Here is a 27358-nt window from a genome sequence, read left to right on the forward strand (position 1 = left end):
TTTTTGGAGGGAGAAGACAGAGTCCAAACTCCAAAGTCTCTGCACTTCCATGGCCGGCACGTGACCCATTCTCTCTCTTTCTTAAACTCTTACTCTTACCGCCTTCTTCTACCTCTCTTTCTCCGTCCATGTCTTCCGCCTCCGGCTACGGCCGATCCTCCCAACGAGCCTCCGTCTCGCCGCTCCGCTCGCGGAAGTTGCCGGCGGGACCCGCCAAGCCCGCCGGAAGACCTACCACACCGTCCTCCTCCTCCACCTCGTCGAGGCCGTCGACCAAGGCCTCCATTTCTTCGGTGGCTACCGCCGCTGTGGCCGACGTGAGCAAGGCGAAGGAGAATGTCACTGTCACAGTCCGGTTCCGACCCCTCAGGTTCGTCAATTTCTCTCCTCTCTAGTTAGTTAGTTAGTTAGTGTGTGTCTTTTCAATTCGTATATTTTTAATTATTATTATTATTATTAAACTATGTGGTTACTGTGTCATGGTTTTGAATAGTGGGAGAGAAATTAATAAAGGGGACGAGGTGGCGTGGTATGCGGACGGGGATCATATAGTGAGGAATGAGTACAATCCTTCCATTGCTTATGGCTTTGGTTAGTTTTCTTATTCACTAATTGCTTTTTCTCCCCATACACACATTACTTCCATACAACAAAGGAAACTCTTACTATATTCCATTTTTTTTTTGCAATTAGATATGTTCCTTCCTTCATTTAAATGTTTGACTTTATTTTGTATGCACTTACTGTTCCCTTATTAGAAATCACGGTAATTATGATTTTTAAGGTAGTAATTGTAAAAGTCGCTTAATTTATTTATAATTGAATGATAGTGTAAAAGTATTTTATATGTATGTATGGACAATATACTCCATAAGCACTTTTAGAGAAACGAAAATAAGAAAAAGTAAAATGAACTTCTCTGTAAGTTACATTATTTTTTTTAAAAAGTTTTTAGTACTTGATGTACAACTATTGACGAAACGAGTGCAAAGAAGAATAAAAAAAATAGTTTGCGTATCACACAAACAGGAGGTGCAAAACAAAGAACACATATAATAAGATAAAGATAAATAACCATCTCGTTTAATAAGCATGTAAGCACTACAATCACTACTTCATTGATTCACTTATAACAAGTAGAAACTACTTCATTGATTCACTACTTTATTGTCGTTCATCATTGGGACACGCTTTTTTGAAACCTCCACCGGAGAGATTTTCAATACAAGGACTTGTGGATCTTTTTCCTTATATATGGTCCAATTTTATCATTTTTACTTATTACTATTTTTCCTCATTACTAAACATACTGTAAATTGACCTTATCTATAGTGGATACGAGATCTCTAACATACCTCCCTCACACCAAAACATATACATCTCAAGCATGGAATTAGATATTTGTGGGTGCTCTGATAGTGTGTCACAATAGGCCCAACAAATCTGGCTAGGATAGACTCTGATACCATATTAAAAAGTGGATTTTAAGCCTAACTCAACCCTACCAAACTAGCTTATAAGGTGTGGATTTCTCCCACTTATATATTGTAATTTAGTTTTATCTATAGTCAATGTGGGATCCCCATCACAACTATAAGTTCGTTCACCATTGGATTGAGATATTTTTGGACAACAATTTTGTAAGAGATGGTTTTTCGTTTTTGACGGTTGGATATTAATTGAAAGTCTAGAGAGGGAGAAAGGTAGTTTGTAACAACTTTATTTGTGGTTTTCAATCTTCTTTCTTATTTGTGTGCATTGTTGTTTGCTTTGCTTTGCATTGTTTATGCACTTGTTGGAAACTCTCTTGTACCCTTTATTGGTCATAGTGTCTCTATTTCGTTGGTCTAAATGACTTGTGGTTTTTACCCTTACACTGAGAAGTTTTCCACACTAAAAATATCTGTGTCTTGTGTACTTATGTTGTCGTGCTCTATTTTCTTTTGTGCTCCTCATAGACTTTTTCAAGTTGGAGAATTGTATTCCATTGCATATTGCTCTATTATTGATTTGTTATTTTGATCCATCCGCATCAGAACAAGTCCAAAGAGCAGCGCACGAAACAATGCAATATTGATTGCAAATCACCCCAACTAGAGGCGTAAATCACCCCAACTAGAGGCGTAGATTGTAGAATAGAACACAAAGATAAAGATGAATAATTGTTTTGCTTATTAAACAAATAAGCGTTATAATTCGATACTTGTTGATTCACTTACAGCAAGCACAAACTACCCTTATACAAGGTACAAAATGGTTACATGTTAGTTTGAAGTACACAACAATAATTAACTAACATAACAAAATGTTTACAGCAAACTACTAATTTGCCAGATGTCGTAACAATGAGTCATCAAACAACTCTACAATTAAGCGATGTCTACAACTGTTAGATGACCTTACTAATAGACAACATATACAACCATTAGACGTATCATAAAAATAGTTTAGGATCCCTAGATCTACCGTACTTGTGAAGAAGTATGCTTAAATCTAAAATGTTTTGTACTAAAAGGAAAAATCCGTTAGTGTGTATGTGGCATAACTAAGGTTTGAGGAATTAATGTTGGGAAAAAGGCTATTTGGTGTGGCTTGATGAAGTAGTATTCTATTTCGGTTTATATGTTAAAATGTAAAAGGATTATTGAACTGATTTAACCAACAATAGTTATTATACTTAACCAAGTGTTAGAATGTTGGTAGGTTATGGGTTAAGTGTATGTTTGAAAGAGTTTATTTAAATTTATTAGAAATACTTGTATATTTCGTATAAGTTTTTTGTTTTAACTTATTTGGATAATAAGTTCTTGGTGTATTTCACTAAAGTTCAGTTTTAAGCCAGTGATTGAGCTCTTGCTTAATAAAATATAGTAAAGTTAGTTTGATGCTTTATATACAAATTGATAGTGATAACATCATGGGGTGAGCAAATTTTTCAGTTCATTTTTTGTTTATGTAGTCCAATAGTCCATACATTAACTGCATATTTTAATCAGATTATTTTGAGATAATTATAGTTTTTTGTGCTTTTTAAAGTTAACGTATTTGAAAAAATGATTATTTTTCCTGTTTATTGAAATTAGCTTATTTAGAAAACAATTGTTTTTTTGTGTACTGATATTCGCTTACTTTAAGAAAATAATATTTTTTTGGCAGTCTTTTAAGGGTTATGAAAAATGATTATTTCTCAAAAGAATCCATTCCTAAACTGTGCTACAAAATCATAGTTTGTTATTCTTTTCCAAATATTTGGAGTGGCGGTAGTTCGTACAAGTCTAAAATGTTAAGCCAAACTACCTTGTATTTTGGCTCCGATCACAACTTTAAAATTACAAAGATGTTGCAACATTTAATCCGTTCCAATAATTCTGAAAGCTGTTGGTCTATGGTAGATGGTGAAAACAAATAGTTCAGACACGAGAGTTATGACTTTATGTGGCTTCAGAATTGTTTCTCACCAGCATTTCTAAATTGAAGAATGCAGAGTACATGTTGGTTTTGTGCGTTCTTTCTATTTGTAACTAAATTTTTTTTCTGTGGCAGATAAGGTATTTGGGCCTGCCACAACAACTCGGCATGTTTATGATGTGGCTGCTCAGCATGTTGTCAGTGGTACAATGGAAGGGATTAACGGTAATGATTTTTCTGTTATCGTTATGTTAAATTGTCTTTTTGAAAAAGGAAGAAATTAATGGATTGAGGACTTGTACTAAGTTAATGATTTATTAATGGCATGCAAGCTGTCTGCAGGAGCAATTTAATACTAATAATCCCAATTGATGATGTTAACTTGATTGGGGTATGTCAGAAAAGCTATTTCTGATGACATTCAGAGAAGAGCAATTTCTCTTAAATCGAATACAAAAATCTTAATTACAGAAACTCCTAATTTACTACAGAGACAATCTATCCTTATAATTTAGCTCCTAATTGGGGAATGTAATTAAACTGTAGAAGTGAATATTATCTCCAACATATTATGGAAGGTAATTAAATCTGTACAAGTAAATATTATCTCTAACATGTTTCAAGGGATTCTGACACTCCTTAAGTTAGTGAGTGAATGTCATCCATTCCTAAATTGCCAACAATAGATTGAAATGTAGCACCACTTAGCCCTTTTGTCAATTACATTTGCAAGTTGAATTCCGAACGTACAAATGTCCCATTATCCAACTTCTCCTTCATAAAGTGTCTGTCGACTTCAGCATGCTCATTTTTATCACGTTGCACTGGTATGTGCAATATTTATTGTTGACTTGTTATCACAATACATTTTTCACAAGTTTCTCCCAATCAATTGTTAGGTCTTCTAAAATTATCTCAAACTATGGTATTTCATAAATCTCTAAGGCCATTGCTCTAAATTTTGCCTCTACACCTATAAAGCATAGACACGGATACGACACGAAACAGAAATACAGCTAAATTTTATAGGACACAGGACATGTCTCTATATATATATATTAAAATGTAGTAATATATTTTGTTATATGAAAAATCAAGAGAAACATTAATAAAAATAGTTTAAAAAAAGATGTACTTATGTAAACCATAATGTTTTATTTTTGCATTTGTTCATCTTCATTAAAAAATACAACTTCTAATTCTGGTTCATCAAAAGATAAGCTAGCAATCTCAAGAATGCCATTGTCATCTACTGAAAAGTCATTTCTTGCAATATCTCATAATTTAGTTTTCTCTTCTTTGTATTTTTGAGGAGTTTCTTGAGAGAAGACGAAGATTACTATGGACAATTACTAGATCCTCTACCCTTTTAGGGCGTCATCTTATTTCTTTTTAAAGAATGTATAAAGAAGTAGGTACTCCAATTTCTCATAAGAGGAAGAACATGGTTGTCCAAATAGTTTAAGAACTATCTTTTGAAGTGTTGGTGCATGAGCTCCATGAACAATCCACCATGATTTTGCATCCATTTTACCTCTATCCCTTAAAGAGTCAACAGTAGCAAAATCTTCTCTTCCATTTGAAAAGTTTGCGAACTCTATATTTACTTGTCTCCTTACTTCGGCATTATCAAAGTACCTCTTAAAACATTTCTTCCTTTTGTGAAGTTCCATATCTTGATATGGGGCAAGTCTTTGTGAATCTTCATTTAACCATTCATGACTATAATATCTACATAAAAAATATATAAACATAAATTAACATATTATAAATTTATGATAAATAATATGTACTTAATAAAATATAATTATAAAATAATTTAACTATATAATGTATTACCTTGGATTTAAAGAATGAGCAAGACAATGAAGAGATGTGCTACTCTTAGTCCAATGATCAATTAATATTGAGTTTACTACCCTAAAAATGATGAATGTTCAGCTTTTGTCTTTCTTTCATGTTGGTATATGACCTTTCTCACATTTTCAATCATTGAATCCCACATTTCATATACTAAATGAAGAGTAGCCATATTTGTATCTGTTTTTTCTGAGAACATCATAAATAGGGGCAGTAAAAACAAGTATGTAATCAACCTTCATTCACCAATTATCAGTCAACAAAGTTCCTTTCACAAATTGTGTACTATCCACATTATCCTCTTTGTAAGAAGACCATTCATCACTAATAACCATCTCTTGGAGTCCTTTTTTTGAACTTCTAAACTTTTTTAGCATAACTATGGTTGAAGCAAATCTTGTTGAAGCAACAGAAAGCAACTTCAATGAGTTGAAGTTATTGAACATTGATAATCTCATAGAGTGCCCCATAATAAAGGTAGCATCATCAACAATTTGTGAGATCCAAGAACATTGTTGATGAGTATCACTATTTTTTTGGGTATATTTTGCTGCACATATATTTTTCAATGCAAGATTTCAAGGTGTACACTATACAAGGAGTCCAATAGAAGGAAATTCTAATTCTATGAGCATACCCACTGCCTTACATACAAATGCATCATCAATTACAATTTGTACTACATTTCTCGGCCCAACCTCCATAATTGCATCTCTCATGTGTTAAGCAATAAAATCTTTGTACTTTATTTCACCAGATTCATCTATTAACTTCAAAAACATTGGTACACTCTCAGTGATAGCCATAAAATTTATAAGTGGTCTTCTTTGATAGCACAAATCAAACATAGCACCTAACACAATATTGGTTGAAAATTGCTTTGCTGATCTGCAGGTACTGTTTTTGCATATGGTGTTACTAGTAGTGGAAAGACTCATACTATGCATGTAAGTTAAATGTTTTATCATCTACATAGAAGTGTCATCATATATGGCACCAAACTCTGTATTATTTTATTTGAGCTTTGCAAAATGGAAATGTCTTTGATAGTCCAACCTGTTCTTGATACCCACACAGTGATTGACAGTCTGAATGTTGCAAGACAAAACTGGTGCAATGGGATTTATGGCTATTGTTTTAATTCTATTTTTTATTGAACTAGTTAGTAGTAGGAATAGGCTTCTGTATCTTTGTTATTTGCATTCTGCATAATATTTTTATTCCCTTTAGTCTTCTGATTTGTTTGGGACAAATTTTAGAGAAACACATTTGAACAGAGCACACAACTTCTTGACTTTGGGGAGGTGTGCTATACTTAATTTACAAAAAGGAATAATTAAGTGAATAATTCTAACTCTATTCCCCACTTTACAATGATTCTGAGCAATTTGGAAAGTGGAATGGGTATATATACATTTCTGTGGTTTCCAACACTTATAAATCTAGTCACTTAATGAAAATTCACAATGTTGGAGAGTGATGTGTAAATGCTAAGTAACTAACTATAAGTTATAAAATTGGCTAATCATCTACATCAGCATGTACTAGTAGTCTAGGAGCTCAAGAAATAATTTCGTATTATGAACACTATAGCAAGAGACAAAAAGAAACTTAGATTTGCTATATAATTTTTGCAGGGGGAGCAAAAATCACCAGGAGTTATCCCACTTGCAGTGAAGGATGTCTTCAGTATAATACAAGAGGTACTGAGTTTAGTTTTCCAAATTGCACTTTAAATCTGTTCATATCCTTGATTGGTTGTGTTTGTCATTTCAGACTCCTGGACGGGAATTCTTATTACGTGTCTCGTATCTTGAGATTTACAATGAGGTTAGCATCACATACTAATACTATGTTATATTGACCTCTCTCGTCTTTATCAAGCTTGTTATACCTATTCTGGGGGAATTCATCTTTAAATAGCAAGAATGATGACCAGATTAACTCCGTTGTTGTCTGAGAATAGCCCATGCAAAATACAAAGGACAATCTAAATTTTAGTTATGACATAAAAATGGATAAAAAGATTAAGTTTGTTTAAATGCAAGTGTGACTTTAACTCAATATGAAATGATTGCAAATGACATAGGATGACACGGATGGACCATTATGTGAGATTGATCCTATAATACAAGTACACACATGGAATTTTGAAAAGAGTACGCATAGTTAGTGTTTGTTTAACAGAAAATGGAAGTTACATGTTTTCTAGCACATAAAAGCCTGTTGGAACCCAGTTTTCCCAAAGGAAAAAAAATGCTTTCCACCAAAGTCTGTTGCAAATGAAAATGGAAAGAGGCTTAGCAATCTCTATTGCAAAAAAGGGTTAGTTATATGATCATTGACTTCTTGCAGTAGACTTAAAATATTAATTTTGGCTAAAAACTTTATCTTGGTTGCATCAGTTGTTACGTGTTAGGGAATATAAGCATACAAAGTTGTGCTTTAAAGAAAAATTATTTGAAATATCTTCTGGCTCAGTGTTGTCTCCAATTTGACTATCATGTCCAAGCCTGACTATTGGAGTTATTTATTTTATTTTTGGCTTCCCTTGACTCAAGTTTCTATGTAGACAAGTTCTACAGGCATGAATCTATCATCTATCCTTGGTGTGTGTGTGTATATTATATATATTTATATATTAAATGATCATGTATCCCTTTTCTTCAATTTTATTTGCTCTTGTTGTAGGTCATTAATGACTTGCTGGATCCAACTGGGCAGAATCTAAGAATACGAGAGGATGCTCAGGTATTTATATTCATTAAATAATATTGGTTTCAAGAGCTGGCCATTATTTATTTTCTTGTTTTTATCTCACCAATAGCTTATCCAAAAGTCTTTTGGGTCTGCTTTTTCTAGAGCTCATAGCTCTGTGTTCTCACTGTTAAAAGTTTTACTTCGGTGAATTTTACAGGGCCAGATTATCTTCAACTTCCGAATGTCTGAACTTTGATTGTTGAAATTATAAGGGGGAAAGAGAGATTTGAGACTTTGAATAATAGGATATCAGATCAATATGATGTATTCTAATATGATTCTTAATTCTAAAAGTTGTAAGGTCCACATTCTTCTAATTCTTGTATGAACAGAACTAGGAAAACAATCCTAATTCTGCCATTAGAGATCCCAATTCAATTTAATATCTGTTAGATATATTTTGTATATGGGCTTGGCCCATCCCTATGCAATGCTTTATACGTATATATCTTCCTAAGTGAAAATAGGAAGACAAAAGGATTATACCACACCAATATATACCATTTCTCTCTACAGTATCAATAAACATAATTCTTACAGTCATTACTTAAGTAATAGCTGGAACTAGCTAAATTTGGTACTTGTTGCTAGCAATCTTCTTTGTTACGCACAAAAGGCTACTGGTTCTTGTTTTCTTGTTGTAGACATTGCATAAAGAAGGCATGATATGCCTTTTAATTGAATCTTATAATAAGACTACAGGTATATGTAATGGTGACAGGGTACTTATGTTGAAGGAATCAAAGAGGAAGTTGTGCTATCTCCTGCTCATGCCCTTTCTTTAATTGCTACTGGAGAAGGTATAATAAACATTTTTATGTTTTTCCCCCTTTCTTATCATTTTAAATCATTGGTAGCATTCACTTCTTTGTTTTTCCTTTACAATGCCTTACGTTCTGCTCCAACTGAAACATGACCGTCCTTTGCTCTTAAATTTTCTTGCCTCCTGCAATTTTATGATCTCCTGGGAGTTATTTATGATTGAAATATTTCCTTTGGTCATGTATTGTTAGATTCTTATTTATTCTAATTCATGCATATTAATGTCTAGTTTCTGAAATAATGCAGAGCATAGACACGTGGGTTCAAATAATTTCAATCTTGTTAGCAGTCGAAGCCACACTATTTTCACCTTGGTATGTCAAGATAATCTCGATATGCTTAAGATTTAAATGCATGCTTCTTTGTCATTTAAAATTCCAAAAGACTTTCTAGTGGGCTTAGATTTAAAATGTGTTCAACATTTTGATGTTTACTCATAATTTTCTATTTGTTGCTAAAAGTCTTATTAAAATACCTGTCTAGATACAATAATATTGTAGTAGTCTAGCAGCAGCAACAGAACATAGGTAAATGTGGTTGCATTTATTATAATCTTCTACCTCTTAAATATTTTTTGTTGCCTCTGGACTTGATGTTAGATAATCAAATTATTAGTGTATTTCCATTGGTAATATTATTAAATGTAATAGTAGAATGCAATAATGAGTATTTTTAGTGTCAATAAAGTATTTGACACTGCAATGGTGACTATTTTGAGGTGTCCGTGCTTCTTATGGAGAAAATGTACTTTTTCTCAGGAGTTTCATATTTTGGGAACATGTCAGAAGAATATTGAGAAGATTATGGAGGATTCTGATCCTACACTACAATCTTAAGACAGAGGTTGCTTGAGAGAAATTGCTTCTTAATTCTTAACAAAATCCTTCTTATTAATACTATTAGTGCATTGAATACAGAAGCTAATCCTGAAATAATTATTGAGCTAGTTAGAAGCTATTTACCACAGTCATAATAATAACAAACTAAATTAGAATTCCAACAGTTCCAGCTAGTTTCAGCGAAAGTACCAATTTTCTTTTCTTTCAAGATGATGGAAAGTGACCAATCAAATTGACAATTCATTAAGAAAATGAAGTTTTGGGGTGTATCAGATGGTCCTGACTCCAAAAAGCATATATTATTCGTGTGCACTAGTTACATTACCGGTCAATTGAAAGATCTAAGTAAAAAAATATTATCATATAACCTTTTTTTCTTTCACTTCCGTGTTTGCACTCTTCTAAGTTTTAAACTACCTTTTGTGGCTTCGGAGGTATATTATTTCATGAATTGGTTAATTTCATGTGTAGCTAGCTATATAACACAATTCATTATGAATTTGTTTTCATCAATCGTAATTGGGATTGTATTTTATTGTTGTTTCTACTTTTTTATGTGGCTCATGCTGTTTTAGTGAATACATTGTTTCTTTTAGACTGTTGAAAGCAGTTCGCGAGGGGAAAATATAGGGGAAGAGGATGTGACATTGTCCCACCTGGTAACCTTCACTAGACCAGGATTATGATTACTATATTGCTCCAGTAATGCCTCCATTGTTTCGTTTATTTCTAAGAGCTCCCCCCCCCCTCCCCCAACTCCTTTTCCAGCACTTAATTGATCTTGCAGGTTCAGAAAGTTCTAAAACTGAAACAACTGGTTTGAGGAGAAAAGAAGGTTCTTATATAAATAAAAGCTTGCTTACTCTTGGAACGGTAATACTATACTATTGTTTTAGATCTTAGTTTTTCTCTTGCCCTGTTTTATGCATGCTTCCGTATTTATTTCAAGGGAGTTACTGTACATGTTTATTGTGTTTGCTTTTGAGGTTAGTTGCATATTTGTTGATTTAGGAGAAAATAGTTCATAAGTTACAATAGGACATTATAACTAATTACAAGTGCGCTGTTAGAAGCTATTAGATGATTTTAGAGATCTTTTTGTAATCATTACTTCAGGGAATTCTCTATATATAGAGATTGATGTATCAATTTAATTAAATCTTTTCTCATTCAGTTTAATATTTTTGAAGTTGGGATCAAAGCTCTAGACTATGGAGTTCTCCTTCCACATTTCTTCATTGTTGTCTCAGCAATGATTCGTTTTGATATAGTTTCCTAAAGTGCATCCAACTTGAGTTTCGTGACCATCGTCTCTACCATCACTATCTCCGTAGCCGTTGGAGCCTCCAATCAGACCAATGATCACACAAAAAGATTCACTATCCTTTGATCAATTAGTTGTCGGAGTCGCACCGCCATCTGAGTAGTCGCATGGTTGTGCGTGCGACTTCTTTCTCTTGAGTGGGTTTTGCACACCACTCGTTTCTGGCACATCTGATAGCCAATCCCACTGTTGCTTACTTCGTTGAAGTCACCCTGAGGTGATAGTTCCAAACCTGCCATTGTTTTTCCCTTTTGCCTCAAGTTGTGTGTCTCTTTTGAAAGAAGCACTATTCAAGGAGACACTATTGTGTTTTCTACTCTGATCTTTTTATTTACTTAAAAAAAGGGTCTGAGGAATCCCTATTTTTGGCATGGCAAGGATGTTGTTTCTCTTACTCAGTTCGTTGAACGATCCTAGATGTTTAACTTCTTATTAAGATTGAATCATTAATATGATCCTCTTAGGGCACGAATTCTTGGGAAGGAAAGACTTCCTTATCTTTCTGAAGTCTTCTACATTATTGAGGTGATGAGATTCGTTGAATGGTCATGATGAATGAGCCCTCCACTAAAGGAGTTGCCATGTTCTCTGAAAAGGCTTCCAATCCTAGGACTTCAAATCCTTTGAACATGAAACTCAACTCAAAAGGAAAGTTGGATTGTTGGTGCACTCATTGTAAGAAATCTGGCCACATTAAGGAGATTGCTTCAAGCTACATGGAAAGGAGAAAGCTCTTGTTTGTCTAGCAAAACTAAAAAGGTCCTCTCTCAAGGAAGGTTAATCAGGCAACTTCAAATTCTGAAAATTTTGGCAAAACTCCTTCATTTTCTTCAATTGAAGAAGGAATGCCTACATTACCCCCTAAAATGGAATGTCTAACCTTTCATGGATTTTTGAATCCGTCATCTTTTGATACTTGCTCTCTACTATGACTGGTTATCACTCCAATTCCTTTTTTAATGTTCTTAAAATTTTATGTAAGGACCCTTGGGTTCTAGACTCTTGTGCAACATACCATATTACCTCTCATTCACCTCTTTTAACTTCACATGTTTCTCTTTTTGGTAACCACATTATTGTTGCCAATGGGACTCTTATATCAAATTGAATCCTTTTACGTGTGTTCTCAACTTCAGGAGGAGAGTTCTATAGAAGTTAAGCCTTCTGAATCTCGAGTTATCTTTTGTTCCTTTCCTTCAGGGTTGTTTCTTGTTGATACTACTCTTGATACTCTTGATAGTTCTCCTGGCACATCTCATATGGATGTCTTTGAAGTTGCTCCTAACTAGGGCAACTTTTTTCTTGAGTTAGGGTCAGCTCTAGAAATTAGTTCTCCAAAGATTTTTTTTTTTTTCACATACAATAACAAAGGAGACAAAAACAATTAATCTAAGACAACTCCAATCGCCTTCGACACCCTTGAACCTTTGGAAAATTTCTTGAATAATAATTGTGAACCTCACCTTGACGACTTACTTATTGCTTTAAGGAAAGAAACTTGGTCTCGTACAAACTTGTGGGGAAGTTCATTTACTTAGCTTACACCAGACTTCACATAACTTATGTTGTGAGTGTAGTTAGTCAATTTATGCATGATCTGTTAAGAAGTGGATTTTAAGCTTAACTCAACCTCATAAAACCGGCTTATAAGATGATGTTTGCACTCACTTATAAAGAATGAAATATCCTAATCTCTAGTCGATGTGGGATTTCCAACACCCCCCCTCATGCCGAGGCTACCAACTCGTGCGTGGAAATATATGTTATGGGTGGTCCAATAATGGTCAGATAGCGGTTGACACGATAGGCCCAACAAATTCTCGCTAGGATAAGTTTTAAATGGTTCTGATACCATGTTAAGAAGTGAACTTTAAGCCTAACTCAACCTCATAAAATCGGCTTATAAGGTGAGGTTTGCACCCATTTATAAAGAATGAAATATCCTAATCTCTAGTCAATGTGGAATCTCCAACATGATCCAAGGGAGAGAAATTTCCAGGTTGTGAACAAAATCATTTAATATTTGAAGACATGTCCAAGAAGGAGAATCTTTTTCAAGAGGAATGAAAAAAAAATGGAGGTGTATATTGATGCAAATTATGCAGGGTTTGTCACAAACAGGAGATCCATCTCAACATATTGCATGTTCTTGGGTGGAAATTTGGTGACTTTGAAAAGTAAAAAACAAAATGTTGTTGCAAGGTCCAGTGCAAAGGTTGAATATCAAGCTATGACAGATAGGGAGGGTGTGTGAATTGTTATGACTGAGAATTATTCTGAATGATCTTAAAGATGTGAATTGTCTATGACTCTTTATTGTAATAATAAATCAATTATTAGCATTGCTCACAATCCAATTCAGCATACCAAGCACATAGAGATAGATCTGCACTTTATTAAAGAAAAACTAGCTAGTGGCCTTAGCACTACTTCTTATGTCCCATCTGGGCTTCAATTAGGAGATCTGTTGCAAAAATTATTCCCACTGAATGATTTCATGATATGACATGCAAGGTGGGAATGATAGATACATTCACCATCTTGAGGGGGAGTCTTGATTCAAGACAAAATATAGTCGATAAGCTACAATAGGATTTTGTAATTAGTTACAAGTGTGTTTTTTAGAAGCTGTTAGAAGATTCTAGTGATCTCTTTGTAATCATTACTTTAGGGTTAGAGTTCTCTACATATAGAGGTTGATGTAGTATTTCAAAGATCAATTTCAATAAAATCTTCTCTCATTCAGTTTAATCTTTTTGTAGTGTATTAAATATAACAATTTTTCCTCTTCAGTAATAGCTTTGGTAATAACTTGTTCTTGAGTTCCTTTAGCATTTAAAAATCCTTATTGGTCCATATGTGCTGTGAATGATTTATCGAGTCCTTTTGTCTCTTAACAATTGTTTGGAGTACAATCTCTGTGTCCACAATAAGTCTATATTATAAGGCTATAAGTAACATTTTGGTTGCATTTCAAGTATTATACTATGCTACCAGGTTGTAGTTTTCTCTACATGTAAAGAATATCAACGGATGCACGGATGCTTTATATCCCAATCTCAAATTTTGTAAGTGAAGTAATTCTCTCTATCTTGTTTCTGCATTGCAGGTGATTGCTAAACTAACAGATGGAAAGGCAACTCATATTCCTTATCGAGATTCAAAGCTCACTCGATTGTTACAATCATCCCTTAGTGGCCATGGAAGGATTTCTGTAAGTACAATTTCTCTTTAAATTTTCTGCCAGTTGTGATTTGTAAATATTTGCATGGCCAACTAATGTTTGAAAATGATTATGGTTTGGTTGTTGAAGCTCATTTGCACAGTTACTCCAGCTTCTAGCAGTAGTGAAGAGACACATAACACATTAAAATTTGCTCACCGGAGTAAGCATGTTGAAATCAAAGTTTCTCAAAATAAGGTCAGTTAATGTGAAAAATGTTGATATTCTGATAACCTCTTGACATATTAATTTCATGCTATTTAACTTTTATCTGATTTCCTGTACTAGATTTTGGATGAGAAGTCTCTGATCAAGAAATATCAGAGGGAAATTTCTGAGTTAAAGCAGGAGCTGCAGCATTTAAAGCGTGGCATGGTTGAGAATCCCAATATGGCGACCACATCTTCACAAGAAGATCTGGTTACTTTGAAGCTTCAGGTTTGTGCTGAGGCATATACCTTGGGTCATATTCTGTATGGTGTTCTTTCATTTCCCCACATTAAGCATTACTTTATTATGTAATAGCTCGAAGCTGGCCAATCCAAATTGAAGTCAAGATTGGAAGAGGAGGAACAAGCTAAAGCAGCCTTGATGGGAAGAATTCAGCGTCTAACCAAATTAATCTTAGTTTCTACAAAGAATGCGATGTCATCAAGCATTCTAGAAAGGCCCAGCCATAGACGAAGGCATTCTTTTGCAGAAGATGAGGTAATTTTTGACAAGGGTACTCCCTTTAGTGCAGCAGTCAATTATATGCTTTGGAATTTGATATTTAAATGTATTGACTTTCAATCAGTGTGTTGTTTTTACATACACATTTTTAGTTTTTTGGAGTAAAATTGTAAATAATATTTATGATAATGACAGATGTTCATCTTCTTTGAATGCAGCTAGCATATTTACCAGATAGAAAACGTGAGTCCTGGATTAATGATGATGCAGGGAGCCATGCTTCAGTTCCTTCACCAGAAGAAAAGGATGATGTTACCAATTTAGATGAATTGGGGAAGGATTACAAAAGAAGCAAACGGCGGGGAATGCTTGGGTGGTTGAAGTTAAGAGTAAGTTATTTTTCTTTTTTATTAAAATATATTATTTATTATGTTGAAATAATTAACTAGCTGATTGATGAATACAGAAGTTAATATGAATATATAAATAATAATAATATAATCCCAATTCATAAATAATAGTTCACTAAAGATTGGGAACTTCTTGCCTAGTGTGATTTGGATTTGACTATTGGCATTTGCTCGATCTAAATTTTACATGAACTTAGTATCTTATATTTGTTGTTAACCGACCAGTAATATTTACCATCAATGCAGAAACCTGATAATGTTGATGGATTATCACCAAATGTTGATAGTGAGGGGTCTGCAAATGGGTCACCTGCGTCTGCTTCAAAATTAACTCCAACTAGAGTTATGCTTTATGACATGAAAGACTCACGCAGGAATTCAGTCAGCAGAAAGGATAATGCCCCATCTATCAATTCTTTTACAGGAAGAACTCAAGCTGGTGATTTATTCAGTGTAACTGTTGGAGGCCGTCAACTTCCTCCGGTAAGATCACAAATACTTGTGATCAATGTTTTTGGAAAGATATATGCATGATACATGTGACCAAAATTGTGCCGAATGACTCTTGCAGACTGGGACTACTGTTACAGATCAAATGGATCTACTGCGGGAACAAGTGAAAATGTTGGCTGGCGAGGTGGCATTCTGCATTAGTTCTCTGAAAAGACTGTCAGAACAAGCTGCTAATAAGCCTGAAGATATCCAATTACAAGTGAGGTTTTTACTTGAGATTGACAAATGAAGAACTACTTTAATATTTTAGAGTAAAACTGGGTGGGTTATTTTGGTGATTATTACAGGAAGACATGCATAAGTTGAAGGGTGAAATTAGCCAAAAGAAGAATCAGATCCGTATCCTAGAGCAACGGATGATTGGATCCTTAGGACATGCACCAAGTAATAGCGAAATGTCTCAGGTAACCAAATTTAAATCTACTTGAAGTGACCTTGACTTAAACTGTGTAAGGAAAATAAAGATTTATATTATTGATAACAATTAGACTAATTACATTTTCATCATTTCTATTTGTAATAATCAAATTCTTTAAAATAAGGAAATAAATATAGACAATTCGAAAGATGTTTTTCCTAATTATCAAGAAGATATTGAGAATATTTTTTGCTAATAATCTACTATTTGCAACACTTCTCATTATGTACGTGACAACCAGACAGCTTTACATGAAGTTTGGTTCTAATCTGTTTAATTAAAGTAACAAAACTGCTAGTGATTATTATATCATGAACAGATAAAAAAATACACAGCCTGACATTGATCTCTATAGATAAAAAGCAAAGAGTCACATTTACTGCTTACAAAACCAAGCTGACGAAGTGGCAACTGCAACCTGTCAAACCATTGTTGTGGTGCTTGTTTTAACTCATTGAGTGCCTTGTTCAATTTACAAACAACAAATTTGTCCCCCACTTCAATTCAAGGAGGTTGTCATATTAAACGGTTTCTTCAAGAAAACCAAACTTTGACTAAGAGTTGTTTGTCTCGGTGGTGAGAATCCCTGGAGATAACAATGTGGGTGTTACTAGACTACTTTTGATAGAAATTTATCTAGTCGACCATGGTCATTAACCCAATGGGTTTGGTTTGGGTATCTACAGGGCCCTATGCTCCACAAATGAGAACTTCAAATTTAATTCTCTTTTCTTCCCTTGTGGAGAGATACCCCACTTCTTTTGGTTAAAATATAAAACTTATCGTACCCAAAGTTTTAGTTGTGATTGTAGTTTCGAATAAATGACACTTCATTTTCAAATGGTTCTTAATGAAAGCGTAGTTTGCAAACTTTCTACGTATTGAAGACCTTTCTTTTTTTCTAAAACAAAAATTGGGGTATATTTTATCGGTAAACATCAACTAACACATAACTTTATTCTAATGTAGGCTCTATCCAAGCTTACCACTGAGCTCAATGAAAAACTTTTTGAACTTGAGGTAGGTTGTCTTGTCCTCAGTAGTTTCGTAATGGTTTCATTGCATTTAAGTAAACATTAATCTGAGTACTATACTAAGGCGTTCTCATGCTAATTGAGCATTCAGATCAAGTCTGCAGATAACAGGATACTTCAAGAGCAATTACAGTTGAAGGTATATTACACAATTGTACAACCTTTTAAGGCGACTTGTTGCAATTCCTGACGTGCTTAAATTCTACAGAATTCAGAGAATGTTGAGATGCATGAGACAATTATTTCACTAAAGAAACAGATAAATTTCTTGGATAAAACTGCAACTAATTATCAGCATGTTGCTGATAATCAGACCGACTGTTCTAGAGATGTATTGGGAAAATATGACGAAGCACAATCAGTCAAAAACATGAATGTAATAGTTTCTCAAGTGCAGGGAGGAAGCAACGATTCAATTAAAAATTCCGAAATTCTTGTGCAGGTTCTCTCTCTTTCTGGCACCTTCTACGGAAGGAAACTTCAATGGATAAATTTGGGAACCGGTTCCTACATGGTTTTGCTTGTTTGTGTTTCACTAGGAGTGATATAATTTTCATTATAAAATTGTGCAGGCAGCTGAAATAGAGAGTTTAAGGGAAGAGAATGTGAGATTGGTGGAAGAGAAAGACGGGCTTGAAATTCAAAGTCAGAAACTTGCAGAGGAAGCTTCATACGCAAAAGAGCTGGCAGCAGCTGCAGCAGTTGAACTCCGAAACCTGGCTGAAGAAGTGACTAAACTTACATATGAAAATGCAGAGCTGAGTGGTGATCTGTCAGCTGCAAAAGAGACACCTGGCAAGTCAAACTTGTCTCCAACATCTTATGAAAGCAAGCAAAATATTAATAATAGTTTTCAACTAGATGGGAAATCAAAAAAGCGGGGGAATGAATTTCTTGTTGAGGAGTTGCAGAAGGACCTTAGTGCTAGACTCCAAAGAGAAGCTGCACTAGAAGCAGCTCTATCTGTGAAAGTCGAAGTTGAAGCTGACCTAAGAAGGACACTTGATGAAATAAAACACCAAAAACAAGATTTGGAATATGAGCTTACAAGCATGCAGATACTGATGTCAAAGATGAGAAAGTCTGGCATTAATGTTGTGGACAAGTCAACGGTTCATGTGCGTGATGATGTACAAACCAAGGTTAAAATTGGATATCCAACATCTAATGGTTACTCTCATAGGAAACAGTACAAAGAAACTGAAAATTTTGGAAGCATGGAAGATATGATTGTATTAGAAGAACTAAGGGCTAATTATCAAAGAGAGAGAAGAAGATGCAAGGAACTTGAAAATCATATTTCTATATTGAAGGTATCTCATTCTGATGATCTCATTTCATATTTCATTGATGTTCCAAGATAATATTAATCATACTAATTATCTGCATTGAGTAAATTTCTAGACTTCTTATCTTAACTAAGATTGGGGGCGAGAAAATGAGTTTAGGTGATTTTTTTAGGAAAGATGATGAAGAAAGAGAAAGTTGAGAAAAGCTAGACTGAAAAGGGAAGAACAATGAATGTCTTCATGATTATATATGATTAACTCATTCTATAAAACTATAATTAATAAAATAGAAATTTCTGTCATAGAAATATAATTAGTAGATAAACATAAATTGCCCAAAATGGTTATTTCCTTTGGTGGTCATGTATATGGCATTAGATAAGCCTAGACTTGGTTTTCTGATTTTCATACGTGAAGAAAGATCGGAAATGATATTACTTTTAACCATGTAATAGGGTGAGGATATCGCTGGTCTGGATGTTATGGCTCTTGAGGAACTACAAAACCTTCATATTGAGGCAATAACAAAGATTTGTCATGCAAAGGTGACATGTCTTACTTGTCTGTAATCTTCTACCTAATAGTATAATCTCTTGCGACCAATCTGTGGTGACTGATTAATGTTATTTAACATCTTGCAGTACGCAAATCAAAACTTGTAGCATCTTTCTGCTGACTGCTGAGTGTTATAGACGGGGTACTCGAAGTGAGTAGCGATTCCTTTGCATACGCACTCTGATTTTTATTTTCTTAATTTAGGTTTTAACTTAATATGCATATTACTATTGCAGATACAGTATACTTTATAACTTACCAAAATACTGACAACCACCTGTCAATCATACTTGTGCTGGTGTATGGAAGCAGTGAAAGCCGTATCAGTTAATTTAAGTAAATAACTAGTTGCTACCGATGGGTGTTGAGGCCGCACAACTAAATGAAATTTTCGCTAGCAAGGATTGGTAACTGTAGCTTGTGTCATTTGATAGTTTCATTTACAATTTCACAAAATTAAGCTTATGAAGCCCAAAATATTGTACTAAGGTGACAAAAGAATCTATGTATATATATGTTGTTCCACATGGAATTGTAGATGCTATCTAATGTACATCCGAGCACCCCTTCACAACAACTCATTGATCGTCTATATTTTCGAAAGATGCAGGGAAACCGTTCCCAAAGATACCCAAATTGGCTGCGTATGGGTGTGGATTACCTTCCAAATCACGATCCACACTGGTAATAAAAAAGGGAAAAAAAAACACACTCTTGTAAACACTTGATGTTGCTCACAATTATATAAGAAATCATAATGTAAACATATTACTTGGGAAGCTTATCACAATTTGCAGAAACCCATCCAATCTGCTGCTTCTCGTTGTCATAAATGACCATTCTGTCTTGTAAAGAGATGTCTGACAGCGCCAAAAGGTGTATTGCCATTGTTAGATATTATCTTTTTCCTATATAAACATAACCCTATGTGTTCAATATACACAAGGGATTTACCCTATTCTTTCTTTTCCTTTAATATGGTATCAGAGCATAAGGTTAGAGTTTAGGGTTTAGGGTTCAATTTTTATTGGTGAATCCACTATTCACTGGAATTTTTCCAGCCACCACCCCTACCTTCGCCGGACCTTCGCCGGACCTTCGCCGGACCTTCACCGGAACTTCGCCGGACCTTCGCCGGAGACACCGCCGGAATCGCTGTCGGAGCCTTCATCTTTGTTGCTCCCGCCAATTAATCGGTGACTGGATTTGTCCTTATCTTTTATGGCTTCTTCCGCTTCCGCTGCCACTATGGCTTCTTCTTCCGTCATTATGCCGGATTCATCTATTTATACTAATTACGTCAATGTTCATCTTTCCATTGACAAATTGGATGGAACCAATTATGACACTTGGGCATCAGATATTAAATTATGGCTTAAGAGTCAAGGTTATGTTGATCATCTTACTCATCCTACTCTTGCTGAAAATGAGGTTGTTCGTTGGTCGAAAATTGATGCTCAATTATGCATTGTTATCAAATCGACCATTCACTCATCTTTAAAACAAATTTTTCGTACCTATGAAACATGTTCAGAAGTTTGGGAACAAGCAAAATTATTATACACCAATGATACTCAACGTCTTTATGGTGTGTGTCAAAATCTTCTCACAATTATTGCTCCCAAACGTCTTGATGGTACAATGGCAGAATATCTAGGTAAACTTCATGCTCTTCTTCATGATTTTAATGAGTTATTACCTCCTGCCTCTACTCCTTCTCAAGAACTAGAACAAAGATCCAAGTTCTTCATGTTATTGGGTTTACATGGTCTTCCTGATGATTATTCTCACGTTCGTGATCAAATTTTGGGATCTCCTATTGTGCCCAATTTTACTTCCACTTGTTCTACCCTTTTGCGCGTGCCAGGTAAACACACCGCTGATATAACGTCTCATGTTGATGACTCTTCTGCTTTAGTATCTCAGCATAATGATCGTACTCGCGCTCACAAGCCGGGCAAAGGGCGTCACAAGTGTGACCATTGTGGCAAACTTGGCCACAAAATTGACAGATGTTATGCCTTACATGGTCGTCCTCCTAGATCTGTTGCGGTTGCTCAAATTACCCCTGTGCAACCTTCTACCATGGACCATACTTCAATTGATACCCCAAGCCAGCCTGCTATTTTCAATGAATTTCTTAAATGGTATGAGGATCGTCAGAACCCTAGTTCCACGGCTTCTGTTGCACATTCAGGTACATCTTTTGTTGGCCTCACTCACTCCACTTCCCATGGCCCTTGGGTTCTAGATTCAGGTGCCACTGATCACATTACTGGTAATAAATCTTTTTTCTCTTCCCTATCTACTACGGGTTATTTACCTTCAGTTACCATGGCCAATGGATATAAGGTACCATCACATGGTGTTGGTACTATTAATCTTTTTTCATCTTTATCTATTGATAATGTTCTTTATGTCCCTGGGTCTCCATTTAACTTATTATCCATTAGTCGTCTCACTCGTTCCCTTGACTGTGTTATTTCTTTTACCAAAGATTCTGTTACTTTACAGGACCGGAGTTCGGGACGGATGATTGGCACCGGATGTGAGTCTCATGGACTTTATCAACTACAGATCTCTGCACATGTTGGCGCAATTATGGATTCTCCATCTCTCATTCATGCTCGGTTGGGTCATCCTAGTCTTGCCAAGATGCAACAGCTTGTTCCATGTTTGTCTAATGTGTCTACTTTATCGTGTGAGTCGTGTCAGTTAGGGAAACACATTCGTAGTTCTTTTCCTCGTAGTGTCTCACAACGTGCTTCATCTCCTTTTGCCTTAGTTCACTCTGACATTTGGGGACCAAGTCGTATTAAGTCTAATTTAGGATTTCAGTATTTTGTTACTTTTATTGATGATTATTCAAGATGTACTTGGGTATTTTTAATGAAAAACCGTTCTGAGTTGTTTTCTATATTTCAAATATTTTACAATGAAATTAAAAATCAATTTGGAATTTCCATCCGAATTTTGCGCAGTGATAATGGACGTGAGTATCTTTCTCATTCTTTTAAAAATTTTATGGCTTCTCATGGTATTCTTCATCAAACTTCATGTGCTTATACACCTCAACAAAATGGGGTAGCTGAGCGCAAGAATAGACATCTTGTTGAAACAACTCGTACTATTTTAATCCATGGTGATGTTCCTCAGCGTTTTTGGGGTGATGCCGTTCTTAGTGCATGTTATCTCATTAATCGCATGCCATCTTCAGTTTTAGATAACAAAATTCCTCATTCTATTTTATTTCCACATGACCCTCTCCACTCTTTACCTCCCAAAGTTTTTGGGTCCACATGTTTTGTTCATAATTTTAGTCCTGGTCTTGATAAATTATCTCCTAAGTCACACAAATGTGTCTTTTTAGGGTTCACTAGATCACAAAAAGGATATAAATGTTTCTCACCGTCTTTAAACCGTTATTTTATTTCAGCAGATGTCACCTTCAGTGAATCTTCCCTTTACTTTAAGTCTTGTCCTTCTCCTTCAATTTCTTCATCTAATCAAGTTAATATTCCTCTTGTTGTGCCTAGTGCACCTAACAATTCACCACCGCCGCCAACTCTTCAGGTGTATAGTCGTCGTCAACCGTCTCATCGTCCATCAGCAGACTCTATTCTGGTGCCAACACCTCATCCCCCTCCGGCTCCTATAGTTGAACCTCCGACTGTTGAACCTGATCTTCCTATTGCTATTCGTAAAGGTATACGTTCTACTCGTAATCCCTCTCCACATTATACTGCTTTGAGTTACCATAGACTATCTCAACCCTTTTATACCTGCCTTTCGTCTATTTCTTCTGTATCCATTCCAAAATCTGTAGGTGATGCCTTAGCCCATCCTGGTTGGCGTCAGGCCATGCTTGATGAAATGAATGCGCTTCAGAATAATGGAACTTGGGAACTTGTTCCTTTACCATCTAGGAAATCTGTTGTTGGTTGCAGGTGGATTTTTGCTATCAAAGTTGGTCCTGATGGTACTATTGATCGTCTCAAAGCTCGTCTTGTGGCTAAGGGTTATACCCAAATTTTTGGTTTAGACTATGGTGATACTTTTTCTCCAGTAGCAAAGATGGCCTCTGTTCGCTTATTCATAGCTATGGCTGCTCTTCAACAATGGCCTCTTTATCAACTGGATGTTAAAAATGCTTTTCTTAATGGGGATTTGCAGGAAGAAATTTATATGGAGCAACCTCCCGGTTTTGTTGCTCAGGGGGAGTCTTCTGGATTGGTATGTCGTCTTCGCAAATCCTTATATGGCCTCAAGCAGTCTCCTAGGGCTTGGTTTGGAAAATTTAGCAATGTTGTTCAACAATTTGGTATGACTCGCAGTGAAGGCGATCATTCAGTTTTTTATCGTCACTCGAGTGCTGGGTGTATCTATCTTGTAGTATATGTTGATGACATTGTTCTTACCGGCAGTGATCACCATGGCATCTCACAAGTAAAACAACACCTTTGTCAACACTTTCAGACCAAAGATCTTGGCAAACTCAGATATTTCTTGGGGATTGAGGTAGCACAATCCAATACTGGTATTGTTATCTCTCAAAGAAAATACGCATTAGATATTTTGGAGGAAATTGGGTTGATGAATTCGAAATCTGTTGATACTCCCATGGATCCCAACGTCAAGCTTCTACCCAATCAGGGGGAGCCTCTTTCAGATCCTGAGAAGTACAGGAGATTAGTTGGAAGATTGAACTATCTCACTGTTACTCGTCCTGATATTTCCTTTGCAGTCAGTGTGGTGAGTCAATTTCTTAATTCTCCATGTGAAGATCATTGGAATGCAGTCATTCGTATAGTGAAGTACATTAAAGGCTCTCCTGGAAAAGGTTTGTTATATGGTCATAATAACCATACCAAAGTCGTTTGTTATTCAGATGCTGATTGGGCAGGATCTCCATCTGATAGAAGGTCAACTTCTGGTTATTGTGTCTCCATTGGTGATAACTTGATCTCTTGGAAGAGCAAGAAACAAAGTGTTGTGGCAAGATCTAGTGCAGAAGCAGAATATAGAGCTATGGCCTCGGCTACTTGTGAGCTTATTTGGCTTAAACAGTTACTTAAAGAATTGCAATTTGGAGAGGTTACTCAAATGACACTGATATGTGATAATCAGGCTGCTCTTCATATTAGCTCAAATCCAGTTTTTCATGAAAGGACAAAACATATTGAGATTGATTGTCATTTCATTCGAGAAAAGATTATATCAGGAGATATCAAGACTGAGTTTGTTAATTCAAATAATCAATTAGCAGATATTTTTACTAAACCCTTACGAGGACCTAGGATTGATTACATTTGTAACAAGCTGGGTACATATGATCTATATGCACCAGCTTGAGGGGGAGTGTTAGATATTATCTTTTTCCTATATAAACATAACCCTATGTGTTCAATATACACAAGGGATTTACCCTATTCTTTCTTTTCCTTTAATAGCCATCAAAACAACAACAAAAAAAAAGAGAAACAAAAGTGGAATTGTTTATACTTAACATTTGACATGCCTTACCTCCGATTATGTTGAGACTTTCTAGTCCTACTTCAGTGCCATCTAGAATCCCCAAGCAAACATTGCCATGTTTCTGCGAACGGACAGTACGTTAGACTATTTCATTTGTTCTCTTAGCTAGAGATTTAGTCTTAAACGGATCTCACAGTGATAATAAGATAAGCTTCTGGCGGTAGCTGCATCTGCACATTCTTAGTTTTTGTGAAGCTAAATGCAAGGGGTTTGAAGTATTTCTTGATATCACTTAACGATTTGAAAGATTTTGGACCCTTCCAACAAATTGGAAGTGATGAATCCTCGGTTGCTCTTGTCAACTGTTTCCCCTTTAAATCATCAGTCACCTGAATCATCATGATCAAGGATAATTAACTGAAGATGTCTAACTAATGGCCATATAAGACAATGAAATTTATGGCTAATATTGAGGCTCTCTAGTTTCTATCTCACCAAATTTACAACAGCTTGATACGCAAGGGAGTTGAAGTATGTGTAAGAGCTCCCACTATCGAAGATAAGTTCAAGACCCTTAACTTTAGTAGTCTTTCCATTGAACAACAGCTCTGCTGGTCCTGAGCTGTAGTGTTTTCTGAAGCAGTGATTGTTTGCAAGCACTCAAGAGTGGCAACAGATGATGCATGTCTGAAACAAAAACCTAAGAAGGAAAAAATAACATCAATTTTAAAACTTACTCCGAAGAACTATGCACCATGGATGTCCAAACAATTCCTGAAGAGGGAACGGGATCATCTCCAAAGAATAAAAACCCTCCTCCTCTTGCACTTAGGCAGTGTCCAACTACATTGCGTATCAGACCCAAAGAATGAAGCTGAGTTAATATGCTAGCTCTGCCGTTGCCAAGGCCAAGGACTCCTGCCGTAGAAGGTGGGGAGGTAGAACCAGAATACTTTTGATCATATCCGCACCTAGCCATGCAACAGACAAAGCAACTCTTAATTATTCACAAAGGAGAATGGTAACTTCTTTCCTGTGAGCTGATCAATTTTGTTCTGTTGTTCTATTTACTTACGCAAAATTTCACCATATTTTTGTTAGCATTGTAACTTCACTAATAGAAATTACTAATTATGTCCCATTAGAATAAACTTCTCTATAAATACTTGTAAAAGAAGAAAACTAAAAGCTAAAATGAATTGAGCTTTTCCTACCTAAAATCAACTTATGCAACAATTCTAGAAAAGTTAAATGAGAGAATTTCTATAAAAAGTTAACTGCAGAAGTTTGTTTTAGCTCATGGGAGGTCAATTCATTTTACCTTCTTATTTTCTTTGTCTATAAGCGTTAATGGATAAGTTTATCCAAACAGAACATCAGTAGCAGATACAACCCGTGTCACTCACTGTAAACAAAAACACTCACCCAAAGGCAATCTTAGGGTGCACCACAGAGCCATTGGTGAATTGAAAAGCAATGTGGTCCCGGACTAGCACACCCAGAGATGATCCATTATCTGCATACTCAACTTCATAGTCACATTGGTCATCTGGGGAAGCACAATTATGGTCTGTTGATAAGTGCACTTCAGAACACAGTTGGTCCACACATTGCACAAGGTTGTGATTGGGTTTATAAAGTTGCACACGAGGCTACAAAGATTGACACCAGGTGAATACTGATTCTGAGGATAGAATTCAGAAAAAGGCCTAATATTAGTTTAAGCATCGCATACCTTGGTGCAACCTTTACATGGTGCATCACATTGAACCCAAGTGATGTCACTACCCGAATCTATGTCAAGGTCGTAAAACTTGGGCGGATGGCCAATGTTGAAAAACACTGTGTAATGCCTGCATAAAGAGGATAAAGATACTTTTCATGGAACCATCATAACTTAAACTTAACATTAACAACCAATTCACTATAGAAGTTCAACAACCACAGTTCCTTGTGTTTCCCCCAAAACATGCATAAGCAAAAAGTGAATTATTTTGTTAATAGAGATGGGGTCCAACTACCCCACCCTTCAAAAATAAAGGACTAGAAAAAGTTAAGAGGCTAGTCACTCCTACTTTTCATTCTTCTCTAACTAAATTATAAATTGAATGGTAGATGAAACTCAATGAAACAGCAGATATGAAAAGTCTAAGACTAGATCAGGAATCAAATATACAAGAACTGATCAAAAACAGAATTGCACTTTTTTTCCAATTTTAAAAAATATAAGAAAGCAGGACAAGAATGTTTCAAAGAAAAACCACAGCTCAACTTAGAACAGAAATACCAGAACAAAGTCATCCAAGAAAAAGAAAACATTCAATAATACTAAACAAAAACTGAGAGAAAAATGAACAGTAAGAAAGTGATTAAGAAGTTTGACCAAAAAATAATGATAGAATGACAACATACCCAAGAGGGTACACATTTCCCTGAACTTTGAAAACAGCTGAGGAGGAAAGGCGACGTGGGGTGGCGAGGTTCTTGACTTTGTGGGGTTGATTGGCTGCTGAGAAAGAGAGTGGGAAAATGGCAGAAAATAGAAGAAATGATACGAAAAGCGAGTGCAATGTTATTCCCTTGCTTCTAAAATCCATCGTTGGAAAGAACTTTATGAATGAAAAGGGAAAAAGGTTGCAATGATACAAGGAAAAGTTGTCTTAGAAACAAGTGAAGAAATCTCGAAAGAAAAGAAGAACGAAGGATTTTCTGTGCGGTGTCTATTTTCTATCTTAAGTTTTTGGTCGGGGGCAGTT

At 35.5% G+C, this 27358-nt stretch overlaps 2 protein-coding genes across 4 annotated transcripts; one reads left to right on the forward strand and one right to left on the reverse strand.

Annotated features, from left to right (window-relative positions):
• LOC137813523 (P-loop containing nucleoside triphosphate hydrolases superfamily protein) lies at positions 1-19680 on the forward strand. 2 transcript variants are annotated; one of them, XM_068615838.2, is made up of 26 exons: positions 1-370; positions 494-591; positions 3544-3633; positions 6163-6215; positions 6906-6971; positions 7045-7098; positions 7960-8019; positions 8750-8828; positions 9097-9164; positions 10286-10348; positions 10458-10562; positions 14123-14227; positions 14327-14434; positions 14525-14674; positions 14762-14944; positions 15127-15297; positions 15565-15801; positions 15890-16030; positions 16119-16235; positions 17219-17269; positions 17375-17422; positions 17492-17725; positions 17856-18596; positions 19028-19117; positions 19214-19278; positions 19364-19680. In XM_068615838.2, exons 1-25 carry the CDS (start codon positions 129-131, stop codon positions 19232-19234), a joined length of 3375 nt encoding a protein of 1124 aa, XP_068471939.1. In that variant the 5' UTR covers positions 1-128; the 3' UTR covers positions 19235-19278; positions 19364-19680. The 2 variants fall into 2 exon arrangements, with proteins under 2 accessions (XP_068471939.1, XP_090156289.1); XM_090300163.1 differs by lacking the exons at positions 1-370; positions 494-591; positions 3544-3633; ... (1 more) ...; positions 6906-6971; positions 7045-7098 and adding an exon at positions 9609-9693 and having other exon boundaries at positions 7972-8019.
• LOC137813524 (aspartic proteinase Asp1) lies at positions 4430-27358 on the reverse strand. 2 transcript variants are annotated; one of them, XM_068615840.2, is made up of 9 exons: positions 27015-27358; positions 26338-26455; positions 26028-26254; positions 25340-25573; positions 25098-25236; positions 24797-24991; positions 24651-24723; positions 19900-19987; positions 19507-19808 (listed from the first exon to the last, which is right to left on the reverse strand). In XM_068615840.2, exons 1-9 carry the CDS (start codon positions 27197-27199, stop codon positions 19706-19708), a joined length of 1362 nt encoding a protein of 453 aa, XP_068471941.2. In that variant the 5' UTR covers positions 27200-27358; the 3' UTR covers positions 19507-19705. The 2 variants fall into 2 exon arrangements, with proteins under 2 accessions (XP_068471944.1, XP_068471941.2); XM_068615843.2 differs by lacking the exons at positions 19507-19808; positions 19900-19987 and adding an exon at positions 4430-5139.

Source organism: Phaseolus vulgaris, chromosome 1, assembly GCF_051622355.1.
Source record: "Phaseolus vulgaris cultivar YP4 chromosome 1, ASM5162235v1, whole genome shotgun sequence".
NCBI classification, from domain to species: Eukaryota; Viridiplantae; Streptophyta; class Magnoliopsida; order Fabales; family Fabaceae; genus Phaseolus; species Phaseolus vulgaris.

What these genes read in the sequence shown, in the direction of transcription:
- LOC137813523 (XM_068615838.2), top strand. Translation starts at nt 129, where the DNA reads ATGTCTTCCGCCTCCGGCTACGGCCGATCCTCCCAACGAGCCTCCGTC. An exon ending in GTCCGGTTCCGACCCCTCAG is followed by an intron (nt 371 to 493) that starts GTTCGTCAATTT and finishes GGTTTTGAATAG; the next exon opens with TGGGAGAGAAATTAATAAAG. An exon ending in ATCTTGAGATTTACAATGAG is followed by an intron (nt 7,099 to 7,959) that starts GTTAGCATCACA and finishes CTCTTGTTGTAG; the next exon opens with GTCATTAATGACTTGCTGGA.
- LOC137813524 (XM_068615840.2), bottom strand. Translation starts at nt 27,199, where the DNA reads ATGGATTTTAGAAGCAAGGGAATAACATTGCACTCGCTTTTCGTATCA. An exon ending in ATCAAGCTGTTGTAAATTTG is followed by an intron (nt 24,992 to 25,097) that starts GTGAGATAGAAA and finishes ATGATGATTCAG; the next exon opens with GTGACTGATGATTTAAAGGG. An exon ending in AAGCTTATCTTATTATCACT is followed by an intron (nt 24,724 to 24,796) that starts GTGAGATCCGTT and finishes GTCCGTTCGCAG; the next exon opens with AAACATGGCAATGTTTGCTT.